Source organism: Coffea eugenioides, chromosome 8 (genome assembly GCF_003713205.1).
Source record: "Coffea eugenioides isolate CCC68of chromosome 8, Ceug_1.0, whole genome shotgun sequence".
Lineage (NCBI taxonomy): Eukaryota > Viridiplantae > Streptophyta > Magnoliopsida > Gentianales > Rubiaceae > Coffea > Coffea eugenioides.
In genome coordinates, this window is record NC_040042.1 from 21823141 (window position 1) to 21845289 (window position 22149).

A 22149-nucleotide genomic window follows, 5' to 3' on the forward strand; every position below is an offset into this window, starting at 1 on the left:
CGGGAAAAAGGCAGCAAAGAAACTAAGGCTAGGGAAACTGGCGGTGGAAGCAAGAGCCAAGGAGTGACGGCTAGAAAGACTGAGGGAGAAGGAAAGAAAAGCCACACAAAAGTGGCGGTGGTAAAGAAAGCCAGAACCAGAAATGATTTTCTGCAAAAATTTCGGCAGAACAGGCTGGTTTTCGGCACCCCTTGCGGCATGATTATCTCCTTTACAGTCATTTAATTCGTTTGGGTTTTGGTTTCTGCATCAAATACGAAGCCAGGGGAAGGATTTTTGTTCAGAAATGGTTCGCAGAAAGCACCTGGAAAGCCCTTGAATCTGGCTCCCAAATCATCAGCTTGGCTTCGCGGGTGTGGGTTCGAAATCTCCATGAAGCCAATCCAGCAGCCTTTTTACGGAAATTCCTGACCTGATTTTGATCCAAAAGGCTTCATCAGGTACTCTTCTGAACTAGTTTTATAGTCCCTCTCTTTGTCATTTGTTGGTTTAGTCAGCTATCTTTCTTTCCATTTTGCTGCATTTTATGTCCGTGAGCCTTGCTGCGTTTTTTTTCTTTCATGTCGGTCAATTCGAATTTTCTGTTTTAATCCTGCAGCAAAACGTAGTACTTGGTTTAGATGATGATTGAGATTTGTTTTGTTCGTTTGTTTTGACTCGAAATTTTGATATTCGTTGGGACTTGTTTGCATGACAAAGTGAAAGAATGCCACGGTTGAAGGTTGCAGAAATTTCCAGATTTAGCATGTTTTTTCCCTTCTATGAAATTTTCAATTCTTGGGGTCTCAAAGTGGAGAGAATGCTTGGTGAATTTGTTACTTTAACCCAAGACAAAAATTCTCAGATTCGGTCAGATTGTCTGTGTTGATAAGAAATGGAGGAAGTTGCGGCAGTTTTTTGTTCTTCAAGTGTTTACATATTCTTCCAGAAATTTTGCACGAGATCTTTTCTAAACTTTCTACTTGTTTGGATGATGGTGGGTATGGTGTTTGCGCCTAATTTAAAGTGTGTGTTGGGTTTGAAATCAGAATTTTGAAAACCAGCTGCGCGTTTGGATTTTGTTTCGGTTGTTGAGAGCATCAGAGCAACACATTGCAGAAGTTCTCTTTGCATTTGATTTATATGATTCTGTGTTTTAACATGAAAGTTTTTATGGTGACAAATGAGATTAATGTGTGATTGTATTGCATTGTTGTCTGAGACATTGAAGTGTGGATTGTTTGAGATGATGACTTGGAAAGAAAACCGTAGCTGGAAGTTGCATAAAGCTTCATCACAGAAATTTGTTTGCAGAAGCATTCTTTACGTAGGTGCATGAAGCTTGCATGTAAATGGCTTTCACAAATTGCACTTTGACCTCCCAAGTTCCCTTTTGCTTCACTATGGCCCAATCAATTGCATAATTTCATCAATTTGATCCTTAGTAGTTTTAATTTTTGCAATTTCATCACTTGCTTTGTTTTAATTAATTACCATGCTTTGTTTCAATTGCACTTAATTTATGACTTTAGGAGCTTTATAACCAAGTGAGCTCGTGTCTGCCTATTTTCTTCAATTTTCCCAAATAAATTGGTACCTTGACCATTTCTTTTATTTTGGAGGATGAATAAGTGATTTCACTTCATTGGGGCCCGATTGCAAGGGAGGTAACCTCTATCTCCTTGATTTTCATTTCTCCTACGTGCTCCTATGTGCTAAGTGTGAATTGCATGTCTACTTCGCTTTCCTTACCTCCTTGTGTGCATTTACTTGCTTTTGCTTTTATTTAAGTTTTATGGGGTATGTGTACACCTCTTGGCTTGTAATAGATAGTGCTCGAAGAGCATTTGGTCCATTTTCCCTTCCCCTTTATGCTTTTATGGGGTATGTGTACACCTCTTGGCTTGTAATAGATAGGGCTCGGAGAGCACCTGGTCCATTTCCCCTTCCCCTTGGTTGCTTGCTTTTGTTGTTACGTGTTAAATTGCTTTAGTAGGCTCTTGCATCTAGTCGAGCATGCTAAGTGCTACGTGCTATGTGTTTACGAGCGTTTTGGCATGTCTACCTGCTTTCATAACCATGAATGAATGGAATGGATGAATGTACGTCACCACACTAGTCCAATGCTAGTTGTGGCTCATTAGGCCATCCCTTTTTGTTAGTGCATATTTGCTTGTTCACTACATATCATGCATTTTTCCTTAGTTTTGTCATCTGGCATGCTCCTCGAGCCCCTTTTCCCCTCATTTTAGGATTTTTGCATCTCATACTAGTTATAGGGTACATTTGCGTGAGAGTCCCCTTCCGATAAGGGAAACGAGCGAGTGTGGCTACTCGATAGCCTTAGCACGCTAGTTTCGCCTTCTAATCAAAGGGAAAATCAAGTCACGATTTAGGTCTCCCCGTACCCAATATGCATGAATTCCCTAGGCTCATGCATTCTCAATCCACTCTATCATTACACTTTCACTTTCGTCTCATTTGCACACATGCACCTTTTTATCACCTTCACTTGCACACAAACACTTTTTTGCCTTCACTTGCACACGAACACTTTTTTGTCTTCACTTGCACACGAACACTTTTCACCTTCACTTGCACACGAACACTTTTATATCTTCACTCGCACACGAGTACTTTCATCTACATTCGCACACCTTCACTCTTATCTTATTACTTTTATCATTTTTCTCACTTCACACAAACTCACACTTTCACATGGCATGCATTCCACTCATTTTTCACGTCATTTAGGTTTAGGTGTGACCTCTCCAAAAGGATCATTATTGGGCTTCACAATTAATGTGATTAGCACCACTCAACCTTTGAAGAGAAATTTCCCCCAATACCCCTAGGTCTAGGTTTTTGCATTCATATAGACATATCCAATATGCGATACATACCTTGGGTAGAAAAATTAGGAAAAATGGTTCAAGTCACGCAACTAGCCTTGGCTAGGTCGAAGGGGTGCCTTGGATTTTTATCCTTGCCTTCCCCTTCGTCAAATGTGACCCCCGATCCCTCTTTTGGTTACGTAGACCCAAAGTTCTCAAAAAGGGTTTATTTACTTTTTTTATTCAAAAACAAAAAACACTTTTTGGGTGACTTGGTACACCCTAACTCTATACCAAGTGGCGACTCCATTTTTGATACAAAAAAAACCCTTTTGAACTTCACTTGGCCAAATCGTCGCATTCTGAGTCCCATGGCCTTTTACTTTTCATTTTGCACACGTTCACACATTACACACCACACACCACACAATTCAACTCGAATCGAAAAGTGGGGCGCGACAAGTGCTATCCATTTATCAAGTAACTTATCGACATCAATTGGATGATCTTCAGGATAGATACTTAGATATAATATGCAGTTTTTAAGATGGTGAGGCAAATCACTATAGCTAAGTAAGAGTATCTTTCTAATTCTATCAAGCTTACCGCCACCATCTACCTCACTACCAAAGCCACGAAAAATCATCTCCCATTCATCTATCTTATCCTTGTCCTTCAGAGCCAAAACACCACCAATTACAACAATTCCAAGAGGTAGGCCCTCACATTTTTTCAGTATTTTTCTACAAACTTCTTCTAGATTTGAAGGGCAACCATTACTTTGAAATGTTCTATTGCAAAAAAGAGTCCAAGAATCTTCATAAGAGAGAGGACTCATCTTATGGATAAAGTCATGGGATGCTAAACAGGATGCAGAAGCTACATCGGCTATTCGTGTTGTCAATACAACACGACTAGCAATGTTGTAGTCAGGCAACACATATTTGATAGCTTCCCAGGCATCTAGACTCCACACATCATCAAGGACAAGGATGTACCTTCTTTCTTTGAGGAAGTCTCTGACAAATTCACTCAGCCTAATACCATTCATGGATTCCACTTGCAGAGGCACCGGCTGTCTGATTTCCTCGTACAATTGTTGAATCAAGTCCTTGATGATGACATTGAACTGAAAATTTTGAGAAACAGTTATCCAGGCATGGCTCTGAAATTGTTTCTTCACTGCAGCATCATCGTACACCTTTTTCACCAGGGTGGTTTTACCGAGTCCCCCCATTCCCACCACTGAAACTAGTTTCAAGTGGTAATGGTCATCAAGGATTTTGGAGATGAGCTCTTTTTTGGGCTGATCGATGCCAACAAGCTTAGCTTCTTCAATCAGCAGTGCTTGATCACGAATATCACAATCTGCGTTTGCCACATGCGAAGAGCTGTAGCCTATTTCTTGAGTACCATACAAGGACTGGTACCTCTGATGCCTTGCAGAAATCTCTACAACTCTGGCCTTGATATCTTTTATCTCCAAACAAATCCGATGGCGGGCTTTCAGATTTTTTGTTGAGCTGTAGATCTTTTCAACATGGCCAACGAATCCATCCGCGTGTCCATGAGCAAAGCGGAAGGCAAAATCATCGAGAACATCCTCTGTATCATAAGCAACTTCTCGAACCTGCTTTACCCAGTCTTGGAGTTGAGGGTCACTGTCCTCCTTTGCTTCAGCTTGTCTGAGGAAAGCATTCATGCTGCCGAGTTCATCTTTGATGAACTGAACATCTGGTCGAATTCCACCCAAAAGCGTGCTCTCTTGGGAAAGTAAGGTGGAGAGCTGCTTAATTAGAAAGCCAACAACACTCTCAGCCATATTCCTTAGTTAAATTTCACAGGAATTGGTTCTCTTGCGGAAACAATCACAAGAATACTATCACAAGAAATGTGGCAAACTGGGGAAAGTATTTGTTTTCTCTTCTGTGAAGGGAAGGGTTACCTGGCTCGTTGGAAAATGGAAATATCAAGCTCAAGTTCAAGTTGAGGAAGGTCGTCCTTTCCTTTCTGTAATTTGTGGGGCTCCATGGATGGAAAGTGCAGCTGAATGCCTGGAATCTGGACTTGACTTGCCCAGTCGTTGTTTCCTTTATTATAACCCGGACCCGAACTGCTATTTCTGTTGTTGTTCCTTTTAACATGAAAATCAAGATGAGTAAATCAAAATTTGGGAAAAAAAAAGACCGAATATGTAGACGTATATGTCAAAATTCACAATAAACGTCAATCCTTTTTTTTTCTTTCGGCATCGAAGGACAATCTAAACTTTCAGTATTCAATGCATAGTCAGTAAATACTTGTATTATATCCATATAAAACATGTTCGTACGTTTCATTCAAAAAAAATTTCATGTTTCATATATTTTAAAAATATTCTAAAAAATATTTATGCTTTTCAATTAACCATATATAATACATAATAAATTTTTAACGTAAAAAATTTTAAGATTTGAGTAAAGATAATGACATATTTTTTGAATTATATATAAAATAACAACAACATATATCATAACAATTGTAGATTTATACATATTTAAGTGATAAAGTGATAAAATTTTAATAAATTTAACGTGTCATACATAAAAATAAGTTTAAAATTGTTATAAATGTAGTATAGTCTTCGAAAATTTGATAGGGTATTATTTGTTAGTAATTTTATTATTAATTTCCCCTTTTATCCCTGCCAAATATTGTGTTAATTGTTGATATCTTCTTATATTTGGTATCTGGACTTAATTTCAGGGAATGAAGCAGAAAACTACCAAAAAAGAGGGACTTTCTGTAGAAAGTGGAGATTTCTAAGGGTTTCAATCCTTGGGCCCTTGAATTGGCGGGGACCACAAAGCTAGTGAAAGGCATTTAGTCATTTGGGCTCTTCAAAGAAAGGAACGTACAGAGACCTGGAACAAGAAGCAATTTGGAGGCTTTGTCCACATGTGTGGGGACCACCGGAGATAGCCTTTAGTCATCTTTCTTTTAGCTTTTTAAGGGGAGAACGTACAGAAGCAAAAGGGGGGACGCCTCTAGTTTTAGTTTTTTAGCATAGTTTTTAGTTTTCTTTCTTTCGACTGGCCTCTGACACACGCCAGGTGTTCGACAATATTCCCCAACAGGAAAAACATCTTTTATTCCTTACTTTCTAGTAAAAAAACGCAATGCCTTTGTAATCCATTAATTTGGGTAGAGATTTATTCATGCGGCGTGGCTAAGCCTTCCATCTAGTCAAGGGTCAACTCGACGGCGCAGTCTCGAAAATCTGTGAGATCTAATTAGTTTTCACGCATTCCTCAATTTATTAATATTTGCACGTTGTCTGCTTGAATTTTCATGGGATTATTTTATTAGTTGGATGTCAAGGGCCCGATGTTCAATATGATTTAATAATCTCGTGCCAATTTAGTCAATTAAATCCGTAATTGTTTGATTGATTAATATTAGTGGCAACTGATGTGTTTACACATTAGGGGAACGTGCAATCTAATTTAAATAACCCTCGTAGCGTATTATTGATTAGGGTTAGGTTTTTCTAGTTATTAATGCAATTGAAAAATTGTTTCTATGGTCGTACCTAGGAGTATTTTCTGGTTAGGGGTGATCAATGGTCGTACCTTGGTTATCAATAAATTAAGGAAAAATTGGTCGTTAGAGTTAATCGGCGACTATAACTAGCCTATTAATAACTTAAGTGAAGCTCTCTTGCGTCAATGATCGGATAAATGGACTGTGTCTGGGTAGTTGTATCCTTGACTAGAATTTATCTATTCTTAATTTAATTCCTGCTATATTCGTGCTAGTTAATTATTTATTTTTAGTTGAATTGTTTAATTGCTTTTAGCTCCATTCCGGTGAAATCCCCCCTACCAATCGGAATTTAAAAGAGACAAATATCCTTAGTCCCTGAGGAGACGACCCTACTTGCCACTGTCTACTATTTAGTAATTTTTGTCAACTAATTAATTCTGGTATATCGGATTAAGCAAACTTTTCGGGAATAGGGTGAATCAAGTAACCCATTGAACACCTAGAGTCCCTGCTCCAGTACCTAGGATTAATTATTGACTGCTTTTAGTGGTAGTTAGGTTCTATTTTTATTATTGCACAGGCTCGACACCCTGTCAAAATTATAATAAATTTATCCATTTTTTTAATTCAGTAACATTCAAATATGTTCATACTATTCCTTTAAGAACTTATATGCGTAATTTTTTCGAACACATATTTTCATGTTGAACTTTTACTTATATTTTTTCAAAAAATTTCAGTATATTATGCATATATATAATACCTCATATTATACCCGTCACGTATTTTATTAAGGGTTAAAAACAACAAAGCACCCTGTGCTAAATCTAATATACAAATAAGCCCTCTATGATTTCAAAATATACAACGCGACACCTCATGCTTTGAACTAAATTGTAACCGTTACGAAAATTGGTAAAATTAACGGGACTGATGTACTGGAAGCTAAAAACAAATTCTTTATACTTAATTTTTAGCAAATATTCCTATTGTACCTCTTAGCCCCCAATAAAACTCCCAGCGATGCTTGTACACAGAAATCGATTTTCTACTTGATTGAAGGAAATTGAACTAGCCTTTGGGAGAAATCAAATTACCATGCAATCGAAGAGGAAGGTAAAGCTTCTCCAAAGATGAAGTCAACCACCGAGCAGCTACTACACAATCTTGGCTAAGGTAAAAAGATTTGATTTTGGGTTTTGGCTAACAAATTGTTGTTATTAGGGTTTAAAGTAAGAATGTTGGTAACTAAATTGGGATTTATCTACTGATGAAGGGAAATGACTGGCTAAAAAATTTGCTCATGTCTTCCTCAAGCTGTCGAGGGGATAGTGGAGCTAGGAATCTACGGTACCAATATAAGCTTTGCGACTATCGAAGAAAGGCAAAGGTGAAGATTGTTGAGTCCGAAAAGCCATCCAAAGGGATGTTGTACTTTGTGTGTGAAAGGGATGAATGTAGATTTTTCTCATGGTGTAATCCCATCTATAGAGATGAAACCAGCAGAGAAAACTTTTTTGGGAGGCCAACGGTTGAAGAACATTTCTCGTGCTTGAACTCGAATTCTGAAGTGAAGAACTTGGCTATTGTCTAATGGTATCTATTTTTTCACTTTTGCGTCTGTTGATGAAAATGTCTGCAACATAAGACAATGAAGGAGCTTATGAATGGAAATGAAGAAAATCTGGTAGTCATGAAAATGTGCACTTTATTCTTCTGATTTTCCGAAGAATGTCCTACCAAAAACAATGAAACAAACAACTAACTATTATATACACTTGCAGCCCTTCATCATATTTGTACGTTAAAAATAGTTTTGAGTAATAAGTACACACAATAACGTCTTCTGCAATTGAGAAATACACTTGCAGCCCATAATCAGAATTCTCCATTAAAACAATCAATACGTACATTAAAGTATCCAACATTTGACAAGAATTCCAAATAAAATAGACAAAAGCATCCAACCAAAGTACATTAAAGTTTCCAGTTTCCAATAGTTGATAACAATTCCAAATAGAGTACACAAAAGCATCCTACCAAACAAAAATTGTCCAGAAAGTAGATTAAAGTTTCCAGCCCATAAAAACTGCCCAGAAATAGCATCTTCTGCAATTGAGAAATACACTTGTAGCCCATAATCATAATTCTCCATTAAAACAGTCAATAAGTACATTAAAGTTTCCAACACTTGACAAGAATCCTCCAAATAAAGTAGACAAAAGCATCCAACCAAAGTACATTAAATTTTCCAATTTCCAATAGTTGATAACAATTCCAAATAGAGTAGACAAAAGCATCCCACCAAACAAAAGCTGCCCAAAAAAACGTTCCAAATGTTTGCCACCAACTCCAACGGCAACCACTAATTCCTTAAAACTACACAAAAGGCTATCAACAAACATATAGTTCATCCCAAAATCAACTCTAAAGTTGCAATGTTAACTGAACTACTTCTGTCCACATCTTCTTGCTTTCTTGGACCTTAGGTTGTATAGAACATCAGCAACAGTAGGACGAAGGGGTCCTTTTGCTGGTGAAGTTGTGTCACTCACAAGCTGCAATTAAAGAGGAAAATATGAATGTTTGAATGAAAAATGCTTCATTAAATCACATTTGCAGTACATCTAATCCAACATGAGAACATGATTGTCTAGCAGGCACATTTTTTGCCACACTCGCAATTGTTGGCTGCGTATACTGCTTCCCAGGCCTACAGCTTGTTTTCTGAACAGGTGCAGCTTGTTCTTGATTTGGGACTACTGGTTACGGGGGCACCATTGGTGAAGGAGCTGATGAATGAACTGCTGAACTTGATTCAGCTACATTAATGTCAGGTGCCTATGAAAAACAAGTTCATATTAATGTTCAATTAATATGATTTGAAACAGCAAATAAGATGGAAAATCTGGTTTATGTTACCTTGTAGAATTTAGAGTTGGGATGAATGGCATTCTTGCAGGTCCTTGAATTATGTCTTCGCTGAAAACATCTCTTGCAAGTTACCACAAGACCCTTCCTGGTTGAGATTTGACCCTTTTTAGGCTCGTCGGCTGCCTTTTGTCAGATCTTTTTGGGTCTGCCAGGCAATCTTCGAACTGCAGGAGGTTTTGGGGGTTGTTCTTCACATCTCACCCAGTACTTATCACTTGGGACAGGTGTGATAGTGTGCTCATATGTTCTCAAGTAATTTTCTCTACTGTAGCAGGCATGCAAATAATCAAACAAAGGCAATCTATGTGCTCCTATTACAGCACATGCATGAGCACAAAGATAACCTATAAGCTGGAAATAACCACATGTGCAAGTCTTTTCCTTCAAATCCACCACAATAGATTTTCTAGGTCCACAGTCAATTTCATATTTGTTCTTGCCATCCCATGTGGGAATACACAGCCTACTAAGTTTCAGATTCTTGTCAATCTTCTCTGTAATGTTATGACAGATTTTTCCTTGAAATTTCTGCATACTAGACCTCTTCACTTGAATCCTTTGCATGAGCCTTTTTCGGATCCACTCAAGCATCCCTATGATAGGTAGCTCTCTGGCTTCTAAGATATAGTTATTAAATGACTCACAAAGGTTGTTGACAAGAATATCACATTTGCTATTTTGTCTAAAATGTGACCTACTCCATAAAACACTTGGCATTTTTTGCAGCCATTCAGCTGCATCCTTTGAAGCTTTTTCAAGGGAATTCATTGCTAATTTCCAGTCCATTTCATTCCCAGCACTTGCAGCTGCCCAGAACAAGTCTTTCAACTCTTTTCCTTTGAACTTCTGCTTGAAATTTTGGTACATATGCCTCAAGCAAAACCTGTGTTCAGAATTTGGAAATAACTCGTTCATTGCATGGACCAGTCCTTTTTGTCGATTTGAGATGAATGTCCAGGGTATGTTTTCCACACCAAGTCCCAGATCAGCCATTAATAGTTCTAGGAACCACTTCCATGAGTCATACCTCTCTACCTCTACCACTGCTACTGCTATTGGAACCATGTTGTCATTGCCATCTCTACCAACCAATTGCTGACAACAACTGACCACCAAATGCAGATTTCAAAAAACACCCATCAAGACCAATTATTGGTCGACATCCATCGAGGAACCCCTGTTTGCAAGTATGAAGACAGTAATACAGTCTTTCAAATGTCCCCTGTGAACCCTCTTCTGCTGTATCAAGCTTAATCTTGATAGTGCTACCAGGATTTGTCTCTCGAATTGTAGCTGCATAACTCCAAAGGTGGTAATATTGCTCCATATCTATGTCAAGCATCTCATCTTTTGCCTTTCTCTTTGCTCTGCGTATCTTGACAACAGACACGTTAATCATTAAATCTCTTCTAATATCATTCTGAAATCCATTCACGGCACACTTCGGGTCACCTCTTATCTTGTCTTGGTACTTCACGCTCAAATACTTTGCTGTTGCATGTTTGTTGTTGTAATCTCTAGCACAAACATGCTGACCCTTCAATGATTTAATTTGAAAAGTAGTTTCATCTTGGATTGGTGTTGCACGAATCCTCCAAGAACAGCCCTTTGCACACTTGGCAATAATCTTTTTTGAGTAATTTTTTACCTAGTCAGCCTCATATCCCTCTCTTACCAACCATTCGACCAACACATATCTAAAAACTCTGAAATTGGAAAACTTCTGCCCAACCTTCAATTCAAAATGTGGCTTTAGAAACTCCACTTTAGGGTTAAAGTCATGACATTCTTCATGGCCTTCATAATCAGATCCGCACTTGTCCAGCAACTCTTCATCAGAAACTACTGGTTCCTACCAATTCTCTTCTGGTGTATGTGGTGCTCCTTCTTCTGTTGATCTTTCCTCATCATCTTTACCGTTCACTGTTTCAGCTTGTGATGGGATCTGAGATGCGTGTTGGTCAGCAGCTTGAGATGGAGTCTCAGATGAAATCTGAAATGAGATATGAGGTAGAATTTCTCTAATGCTATCTGGCCCTGCAGACTACTTCTTACTTTTGCTGGACTTTTTTTCCTTACTAGTTTCACTTTTTGGCAAGGCTCTTGATATCCACCTTTGCAGGAAAAGAGAACACATGATAAGGCTTAAAATGAGTGGAATGTAGTATGGACCCACCTTCTGCTTTACTACTTCTGTCCACATCTTTTTTACTTGCGAAAATGTCCTCATCCTCTTTTGTTTCCAACCCCTCCTTCAACCATTCAGGCTCATCATCATCAGTGTTATTTGTCTTATTTGAATTGCAATTGCTAACCCTATCTTCTTTTTTTTTTTGTACCCCATCATCCCCGCTGTCTATGTTATGTACCCCATCATCCCCGCTGTCTATTTTGGTGTTATGTACCCCATCTGCATTTTTATTTGATGTTGATGCATCCATTGTCGAATTTGGCTCCAACACATTGTCCCTACCATGTTCTAGTGGCTTTTCAAAAGGCTCATCCCTACTGCAGGCATATATTATCCTTGTTGCCAAACCCCAATGTGCTTTATTCATCAATTTAACATCATCATTGTCCCTAATTGGATGTAGGCCACCATCTAAGTCTACTTGTGGAGCACAAAACCAGAAAGTCACTCTAGTTGCATTTTCATCCACTTTTTAAAACATCCTGCAAAGGCTAACTATGGAGATCTAGTTTTCAAGTCTATTTTTAAAGATAGCCATACGGGTTCCTGTGTAGTGGAGGGCAGGATATTCTCTAAATTTTCCATCAAAATACATATGTATATCTACTTTTTCCTCTGACTTGTCTTCTTCTGTTGAATATTTCAAGGAATATCATAAATATGCTTTAGTCTCCCAACTACGTACTATGTCTCCATCATTGATATACATAAAATCAAATAAACAGAAAAGCACATACACAGCCAATTTTAATAGCATTCTGGACCACTAAACCAGATAAGACAGTGACAGGTATAGAAATTTATAGTTTTGCTCACAATTCTTTGTTAAATATCTAGTTGTAACAAGTAATTGAGTCGTACTCAAACACACAAACAGATCCTATCAGAAATGGACATTTCAGAAATTATTTGCTTGACTCCTACTCAACACCCAAATAGAAATTATATGCATGACTCCTAGACAACACCCAAATATCAATAAAAATTTTGACTTTAAATCCAAAGTACCAGTCCCAAAACTCACAAAATCAGGATTTTTCTAAGGTCAACACCCAAATATTACATATTATTAAAGTAAATAACATTATCAGCCCTAAGTATTGAAATCAATTTAGTAAAAATCTGAGATGGGTAACCCTAAATCGTAACTAATTATAACATACATGAACTAATTATAACATACCCATTTGCCTTTGATTTTATGGAATAAATCTTCGTCTCCTTCACTCTTCTTACTTGATTCAGATTGCCTCAGATCTTCGTCTCCTTCGTCTCTCTCTCTTCGTAGGGTTTGAGTGCAGACAAATGATTCTGTTCAATATGCTTTTGGTTATTTATAAAAGGGCATTTTGGTCCTTTCATCAGTTTCCGTTAATTTTATCAATTTCCGTCAGGGTTACAATTTAGTTCAAACCATAAGGTGTCGCGTTGTATATTTTGAAATCATAGGAGACTTATTTGTATATTAGATTTAGCACATGAGACTTTTTTATTTTTAATCCTTTTATTAACTATGGTCCAGTGTAAACTTTGGGGCTGAAGTCGTTGTTCTTTGTAATAAAGTCATTCCTTTTTTTTTTCTGTCCTTCTTAGGTATAAAGTCGTCATTGTCCAGTAGTTGTTGGTATAAAGTCGTTGTTCTTTTGTGGGTGTCTATACCTTTTCCTTTTAGAAATAAATAAAACGCATAATTGGTATATATAACAAAAACGCTGCACTTGCGCATGATTTCGTGCTTTTCATGTTGGGATAATTTCAGAAACCTCCCCTGAATTTTCTAAAAATTTCACTAAGCTCCTCTAAGGTTTAAAAAATTATACATATCTCCCTTGTCATTTAAAATGACAATTTTATCCTTAAATATTTTTCCTTCTTATTTGATATGCTTATACTTAGAATGAGTTTTAAAATTATTTTTTCATTCTTATTCCTTGTTTTAAGTTTTTCGCTAATAAAACTGTAGAACTACCATTATTGCTTCTAGGTTTCTATTATAATCAAATGTCAAACTAGTGATTTTTTTGAAGAGTTAATTTTATATGTAATCCAATGTTTTTGCTGATCTTTGTTTCTATTTTTTGGTATTAAAATTAACAATAAATCAAAAGAAAATGGCCCAAAGGTACTACTAAATTATGATAATCCCACTACTTAAAAAATTTATAAAGTCTAAATGAATAATTTCAACATTTTCTTTTTTATATTATAAATCTAAATCCATAATAAAATACCACTAAAAATATCATATCATAGTAATAAAATTATTATTATTATAGTTGTTTATCAAATGGTAGATATGGACATGAAAATTTTGGCACTTTTTCCTTATAATTATACTAAATAATCTTATAATTGTATAGAAAAATAAATTAAAACTCATTTCACAAGGGCATTTTTGAGTATTCATTTAAAAAATTATTCAACTCAATATTATTTTAAGGTTTTGTTAATAAACGATTAAATCAAGGGAGATAAGTATAATTTTTCCTTAAGGGAGCTCAGTGAAATTGTTGGAAACCTTACTGAGGTTTCTGAAATTATCCCTTTTATGTTTACTTCTTTTTTATGTGTATAATTGGTATGGTTGCATCTAGCATGCAGAGTGGAAATTTCCTCCCACCATGGGCAGAACCACGACAATCATAGCAACTCTGCCTGGGACCTTTGTCAAAGGCATAGGGGTCCACATTGGCTTAGGCAATCGGTAGAATTACAGAGGAATGTGAGACTTTCTAAAGGACTAAATTGCATATATGCATATGGATTAGATTGGGTTGATAAATTAATCATCATCGAGGTAAATGCTCAATTGGGAGAACATAAAGAGCCGAACTCAATAAGACATAAATGCCAAATTCCTTTTCTCAAAACACGAATCGGATGGCATCATTTTCCAATTTTAAGAATATTCAATTTTTGTGCGTATGATTGTGAAAAATTTCTCCAATTTCTCTTATGGTGGCCAACTCTATTACTGAACCGAGTAACTAAAACTAAGTGTTTACTAAAAGTTCACTATTCACTATCACTATCATAGTTAATGATAGTGGATTTTTGTTGAACCCATGAAACGTTTGGTAACTAAAAATATATAGGTATACCTTTTACATTTTTTCCCTTTTTCCTACTTCTTTTTCTTCAAAATTTTCTTCACTCTCTCAATTTGTTCTAGTATTTTTTTTAAGTTAATATTATACTAGTGTACAAGACACATTATAAGCGTATGCAAATAATTAAAATTATAGTAAAACCTCTACAAATTAATAAATTTGAGACTATAGAATTTTTATTAATTTAAAGAGGTACTAGTTAATTGATAAGTTAATAATATGTTAAGTTCTTGAGTGTACTTATAATTCAAAGAAATATCCATTTAATCAACTAAAGTTTTATTTTATTTTATGTAAAGTTTGATTTTTTACTATAATTTGGTTATCCTTATCATTAGATAATGTTAATATTTAAAAAGCCAAAAACTTTTGACACTACTTTACTAGTCAAATTTGTGATTTATAACCTATCATGTTCAGTACAACTAGCTGTGGAGCTATGACTTAAGTTGATAACCGTCTAGTTATTTTAATAGTTGAAATGTTCAATCTTCGAAACCTTTATATTATGTGATTTATATTTATGATTATTTTATCTACAATCTCAATTCTAGTTTCTTGGAGTACTGTGTTAATATGTTTATGAGTATTCATCTACAAATTCGATTTTGATTTAAAAGTCACAATGTTACATATAAGATTACTTATCTAATTTCTAAATTTAAATTAAAATCTACTAGGTCAATTATGTCACGATTCTAGTTTCTTGAAGCACTATGTTAATTATATTTGTAATAATTCATCTATAATTTTTACTCCAATTAAAAAGCCACTATCTATGCAACATATAAAGTTAGAGGGATTGCAATTAGTGTAAACTTTTTTATGTCATTTTTTAAACTTTCTATTTTATCCTTAAAGAAAAACTAATTTTTGCTCTGACTATTTAATAACATTTTGTCAATACAACAACTCTAAATATTGTAACTACTAAATTACAATAACCTTATACACGAAAATTCTTTGATAGATTTATAATAAATGCAATTACATAAAAAATAAATTTTATATAAAATTAATGCAATTTTTGAGTGCATACAAATGCCCATAAGTTGTTGAGGGGCATACATGTTATTTCTCCTAAAAGCACAATGGACCTTGTGTGAAACTTCTTCTACTTTCCGGTCACTACTTTTAATAGCTCTTTTCTGCCCTGCTCCACGGTGATGTGGTGTTCCTTTGCTCTTCCCACATGCATAGGTGAGTCAGCTTCCACCATAGATAAAACCTCTATAATTGATACTCATGAAAATTGTCTGATAGCTTTGGAATGGGGATTGTCTGTTAAATTTTCTTAACTGATTATGTCTATTTGTACTTGAGAGCTTTTTCTCTTGCAAAAAGCGTTATTGCTCATATTAATATAAACTTTTTCACTGTTGCGTAAACATGAAAAAACTTACAATAGCAAATTTAGTATTTGTATATTGAGGATTATCACATTTTCCGTTTCTTAATCTGTTTAGCAACCATTTGTCTCCAAATTTTTTTCTTTATTTTTCTTGAGATTTTTTTTTTCATGAATATTATTTCTTCTAGCTGTTGATTTCTTATTCTGATGGCTGTCGATTATTTTATTTGTGCTGCCAGGGAGATTTTTCTGAAAATGCCCAAGTTAGCCTTCACTAATCAATCCCTTTAACATTTCAGCTAACTTTGTGCTCTGCCAGGGTCAAACTTGCAAGGCTGTTTCTGTATAACCTTTTAGATTTCTTCTTCTTCTTTTTTTTTTTTTTGAATGAAACCAAGTTATGATTTTTATAGATAAAATTCTGCGCTGCTATGGATTCTGTGATCACCAACACTACTATCAAATAAACCGCAAACAAAGTAATTTTTATATTCTTCCTGCCGTTTAATAAGTGGATAAGCGACACAAGAATTCATAAAAAAAAAGAATTATTTTTTATTAGTTTTATTTAGATATTCAAGAACCTAAGAAATCTATGAATAGATGAATACCAAAGATGAGATATAAGAAAAACTTGCGACATGGATGATGGAGGCAAAGTAAAACAATGGAGGCGGCAGATTACTAATCAGTGGATTCACCGTCAATATTTTCAAATACTAGATAACATGTATTCTCTTAATTTGGGTATAATACAGAGTTAATATTTGTTTTTAGGGGAATTCTGTAGTACCTTTCAAATCCTATATTGACCGAAAGTGTTTGGATTGCAAGTTTTCAAAGAAAAGATTCTACATTTTTTATGGACATATTTTTCAATCATCTTTTTTCAATCATTTTTTTACCTCATATATATCAAATCGCTACAGTAAATTTTTTACAAAAAGTTCAGAAAAATACAATCCAAACAAGGACTAAATTTATTACTAAATGAGAGTTATGAATTGTTAGATTATTCAATAATTTGAATCATTAGACGATGTGGCAAAATGTAATTGGATTAAAATCATGATACAGTGTTCAAAAGCTATTGTTGCATTTTTTGCATTTCGCAGTTTCAAGGAATCGCCGTCTATTGCTTTTTTTTTTTTAATCCTATTGTGGTACGAATTCGTACTTATGGTAAGTGTTCTTTGGTTTCTCCTTTTTAATCTTTGTTCCTCTAAATTCCCTCTGTTGTCTACGTGTTATTAACCTTCTAAATAATTGTGTGCACTTTATCTTAGAGAAAATATTCTTTGCAATTACAATCTATGTTGGTAATTTCCACACGAAAAATCCAACAAGGCATTGATAAGTTATCAACGAATATTCTCAAGCAGAAAAAAGAAATTTATTCATTTCTGCTGAATCCGTGCTGCCCCATTAAAAATTGCAGAATAACTTATCTCGTATTTAGCTGAAGCAAGAATCCCCAAAACTTCATTTAACTCCAATAACAACTTGTGTGTGGTGCTCCGTTGGTTGAGACTTCTAAAATTGCATGGAAAATAATAGAATATCCAAGAACATTAGAGCATGGAAAATTAGAAATTATTTTCTCAAGAAAATAATTGCAATCATATGTTTCAAAAAGAAACTAAAACATGCTTCATTTTCGGTGAAGAAAATCCCTTGATCCTTGACCATTTGGTTTTTCCACATTTTGGTACATGTTTAAGGGTCTTAATTGGTCAGGGACTTTAGTGGAATAATTGATGTTTGTGAAGGCATTTTTGTACACGGAATTTGTAAGCAATTGACGGCGTGCCTGACAACTAGTGTTGAGGAAGATTCCCTTTCAAATGGAATTAAACAACTATGGATTTCTTCAAATAATTGTATTAAATAGGATTTGATTAAATTATTAATTCTTTGAATCTACTATTAGATTTTGAAACTATAGTTATTAAAGCTGATCCGAAAAGGAACTTGGCAGCGGAGATGGGTCAATGGGTCACTAATTCAATTAGTGGGTGAGTGGTTAAACCGGTGAGTTACTAAATATATTTAAATATTATGTTTCATAATTTTTGATATAGTATATATGATATAAAGTGTAATAAACAATGTCATAGTGAATGCTCATTTAATTTAATTCACTATAGAATAATTAATTCATATAGGAATCAACAAAACATAGATTTAATTAGTAATCCATGAAACTTCAAGTGTAAAATTTTATCTATATTTAGTGTAATTATCAAGGTTATTTACGAAGTACAAAAAATTATTAAAACTGATTTTTTCTTTAAAATAAATTATGTAATATGTTATTTTTGAAATCAATTTTATAACTTATAGAATTTGGGGGGTCATAAATTTTTATTAAAAGATTCCAAATAAATTGTTTTAGAGAAATAAAAAAGAATAAAGACAAAATTGACAAAACGTTCATATAGTATAAGAAGGCTAATTAACTAGTATATGACAAAGTGGTTTGGTGGTAAGCATGTCATAGATATATAACTAAAGTCTCGAATTATAATCTTAACAAGAGTTTGTTAAAATTTTTTCCACAAAATCGGTTTGCCCACAAAATCGGGCGGGTTCCAGTTTAATCTGATTCAACTGTTGAGTCATTAGCCAGTCAACGGGTTTTGTGCTTAAACGGTCTAATTAGAGACCCAATCTAACCCAATGACAGGTTCACTGGGTTGATCAGTTCGACCATCAGACCGGGTCAGGTTTAATAAATATGATTGAAACATATAGTTGAGAGACTTTCTTTGTGTTGTCCAATTATGACATCATTGATCGGTAATAACTTATTTTTAACATATTTTTGAAACATACACCTGATAGTTTTTTTATAAAGAAAATATTAATAATATCTCTAAATTTAGTATAATCAAATTTTAGAGGTTAGAATTGGGTGTGTTTATTTATTAAAACAAGCATCAATGAAATCTGTACAGACTTAACTTAATTATCATGAAATATGTCATAGGACAACATATGTTTTTAATTTTGTTTTATTTGTTTGTATTGTGCTATTTGTTTACCTTATACTGGGAACTTTGACTTTTTTTCCTTTACTTTAAGAATAAGTTATGCATTTATTAAAAAAGCATTCATGTTAGTAGTATAATTACCAGCTAAGAAAATATTAAATTACATGAAATCAAGTATTCATGTTATTCCTTATTCGTTATTATGTTCTCATTGTCTATATCAAGCGAAAAAATATATATTTATACATTTGCTCGAAAACAAACAGTTTAAACGTGGCCAAAATGCAATTGCAATCAAATGTCTACCCTTCAAAAAAAAAAAGATCAAGTAGAATAGAAGGGGTCATATACCAACACGTACAACTTATCAAAACCAACTTAAAATTACATACTCATACAAATTAATTTTAGAGAGTCTTTATTACTATTACTATTTTAAAACTTTTCCATTTCAAAATCATCTGAGTCTTTTTTTTTTTTTTGTCATTTGTCATCATCTACATCTACTCCTCCTCCTAGTTCTAATCTAGCCTATACTAGGGGGCTGACCCAACAGGATTACGAAAAATCAATGGCACTGAATCACCATCGGACCATACGGGTTTGCACCCGTATCTAATCTAGGGGGAGGGGGAGGAGACTCGATGTGAGTACAGACTCCATCGATGAAGGTCAATTAAGACCGCCACAAATTGGGACAAATTTTTGGTGGAAGGCAAGGATTGAACCCTTGACCTCCCACCTTCCCAAGATTTAAGATGTCTTTGGGTTACCAACAGCCCAAGAGGTTGTTGGCCCACCCGATGCTAAAAGTGGTAGCCATTTGTTCAAACATTAGTACGGAATAATATAGCCAAAAGTACACCTGAGCAATTACACGTGTAGAAGAACATGAAGCACACTAACTTCTGACAAAATTCACAACATAGCCACAGGTAAGGTAAACCAAAGCGGCAAAGCCTACACATATCCTGAACTGAAAAAAAAAAATCTTGAACTAAATAACTCAAACATAGTCGTATTTCTAGAAAAACTGACAATAGTAGTGGCAATGTACAGCTCGATTGGTTTGCACCCCAGCGCCGCTCGCGAGCGGTTCGATTTGTTTGCACCCCTAGGCGCTGGTGAAGGAAAGAAGAAGGGTGGGAAGACGGAGGTGGTGGCGCTGGATATTGCGGAGAAAGTTCTGATTTAGAACTGTCAACAAGTGTGTTTGGATAGGAGATAATTTTGTAAAAAAAAATTACAGTAGCACTTTTTTATATAATGTGTATGAGATAAAAAGATAGTTGAAAAATATACTAATGATGCAAACAAGTCAATGTATGTAAATAAGATGTAAATAATGTGCAATCCAAACACACTTGTTACGGTTGCTGGTTCCTTCCAACGTTTTAATGTATTCAAAAGTCGATTTTTGATTAAAAGAATGACTTTAGTAAAAAGCCAAAAAAGAAAAAAAAAAAAAAAACCCTCCCTCTTTTATACTCTTCTATTAAGCCATGCCATTTTTCTTCTTCTTCTTATATTTCCTTTTTTATTTATTTTTTATTTTTAAATGGGAAACAATATACATAGACTTAATTTTGAGTAGAAAAACGTTAATTGTAGAAACATATGCACTAAAAAAATTTTCAGTACTAAACCACGTGGTTTTTGAAGTAGAAATGTTCTATTTCCTTAAAGAAACAAAAATAGGAGCATTCTTCATATTTTTGTCAAAAGTACAACTGTAATACACGAAGGTTAACAAACAACCCCTTAATTTCAACTAAAAACAAATATTTAGTGAAATAAGCATTCTATTTTGCCAATTTCAATTTCGATTTGTGGACATTTTATATTTTTGTACTTTGAGGAAGGATTGGGTTGGGTGATAAAGTAGAAAAGATTATAAATAGGAGTTACTAAATTCAAAACTTCTCACTTGTAATATATATATATATATATGTTGTGGTTTAATTTCTTTTGATATATATGATTGTTTATTGGTGTGTACATGAAGTTATCCCATTTTTTTAGACTTATCTTTTCTGCGGCCTTTCCAAATTGGGTTCTCGAGAATCACATAAATCACATGAACATTTTCCAATTAGGTAATAGCAATTTTTAAAATATGAAGTGTGGATTTTAGAATGTTGAATTAGAACAGTTATCAATATATCAAAACCTGGCACTAAAATTCCCAATACAATTAAAATGCTACAATATATTTGATAGTCAATAAAACTCATTTATAGAGAGCAAGAAGTTTAGGGGGCGTTTGGTAAGAGGGTATCGGATTCGGGGAATGGAATGAACCCCATAAATGGTGTTTGGTTCACTGGAATGGGAATTGAAATATTGGAATGATTTCTAAAAATTTGGTGTTTCTCCATTCCCAAGTATTTTGGTGGGTTTTGTCCGATTCCCAAGTTTGATTCCAAGAAACAAATCCAATTACATATTATAATTATACAATGATATAATTAATATTTATATATATTATATATTATAATATATACATATATATAATATATTATAATTATAATATTAGTACATTATATAAATATATATTATAATTATTTAGTTAAATATAATTATATTTATATAATATATATTATAAATTTATTAATATAATATAATAATATATTTATAATATATATGTATATCTATAAATGTATATTATATGTGCATATAATTAAAATAAATACATGTATATAATATTAATAAATTATATATTTATATTTATATTTATTATCTTAAATATAATAATATATAATAACTATATCTAATTAATATGCATTATATTTATATAAAATATTAGTACAATTAATATTTATATATTATATAATTATAATTATATATTTATATTATAACTTTCATATAATTATAATTAATTATATATAATATTTAATTTAATTAGTTACAAACTTATAATAATGATATTATTATATTATTATATTATATATTATAATTATTTAGTTAAATATAATTATACTTATATAATATATATTATAAATTTATTAATATTATATAATAATATATTTATAATGTATATGTATATTTATAAATGTATATTATATGTGCGTATAATTATAATATATACATGTATGTAATATTAATAAATTATATAATAATAATAATTATTATTATTTTAAATATAATAATATATAATAACAACTATATTTAATATGTAATATATATTGCATTTATATAAAATATTTGTATATATTATATAATTATAATTGTA

General features: G+C 33.7%; 1 protein-coding gene across 1 annotated transcript; it reads right to left on the minus strand.

Annotated features, from left to right (window-relative positions):
* Positions 1 to 280: 280 nt before the first annotated feature.
* Positions 281 to 4635, minus strand: LOC113780406 (disease resistance protein RPM1-like). Its single transcript, XM_027326210.1, has 2 exons — positions 3433 to 4635; positions 281 to 412 (listed from the first exon to the last, which is right to left on the minus strand). Exons 1-2 carry the CDS (start codon positions 4633 to 4635, stop codon positions 281 to 283), a joined length of 1335 nt encoding a protein of 444 aa, XP_027182011.1.
* Positions 4636 to 22149: the final 17514 nt, after the last annotated feature.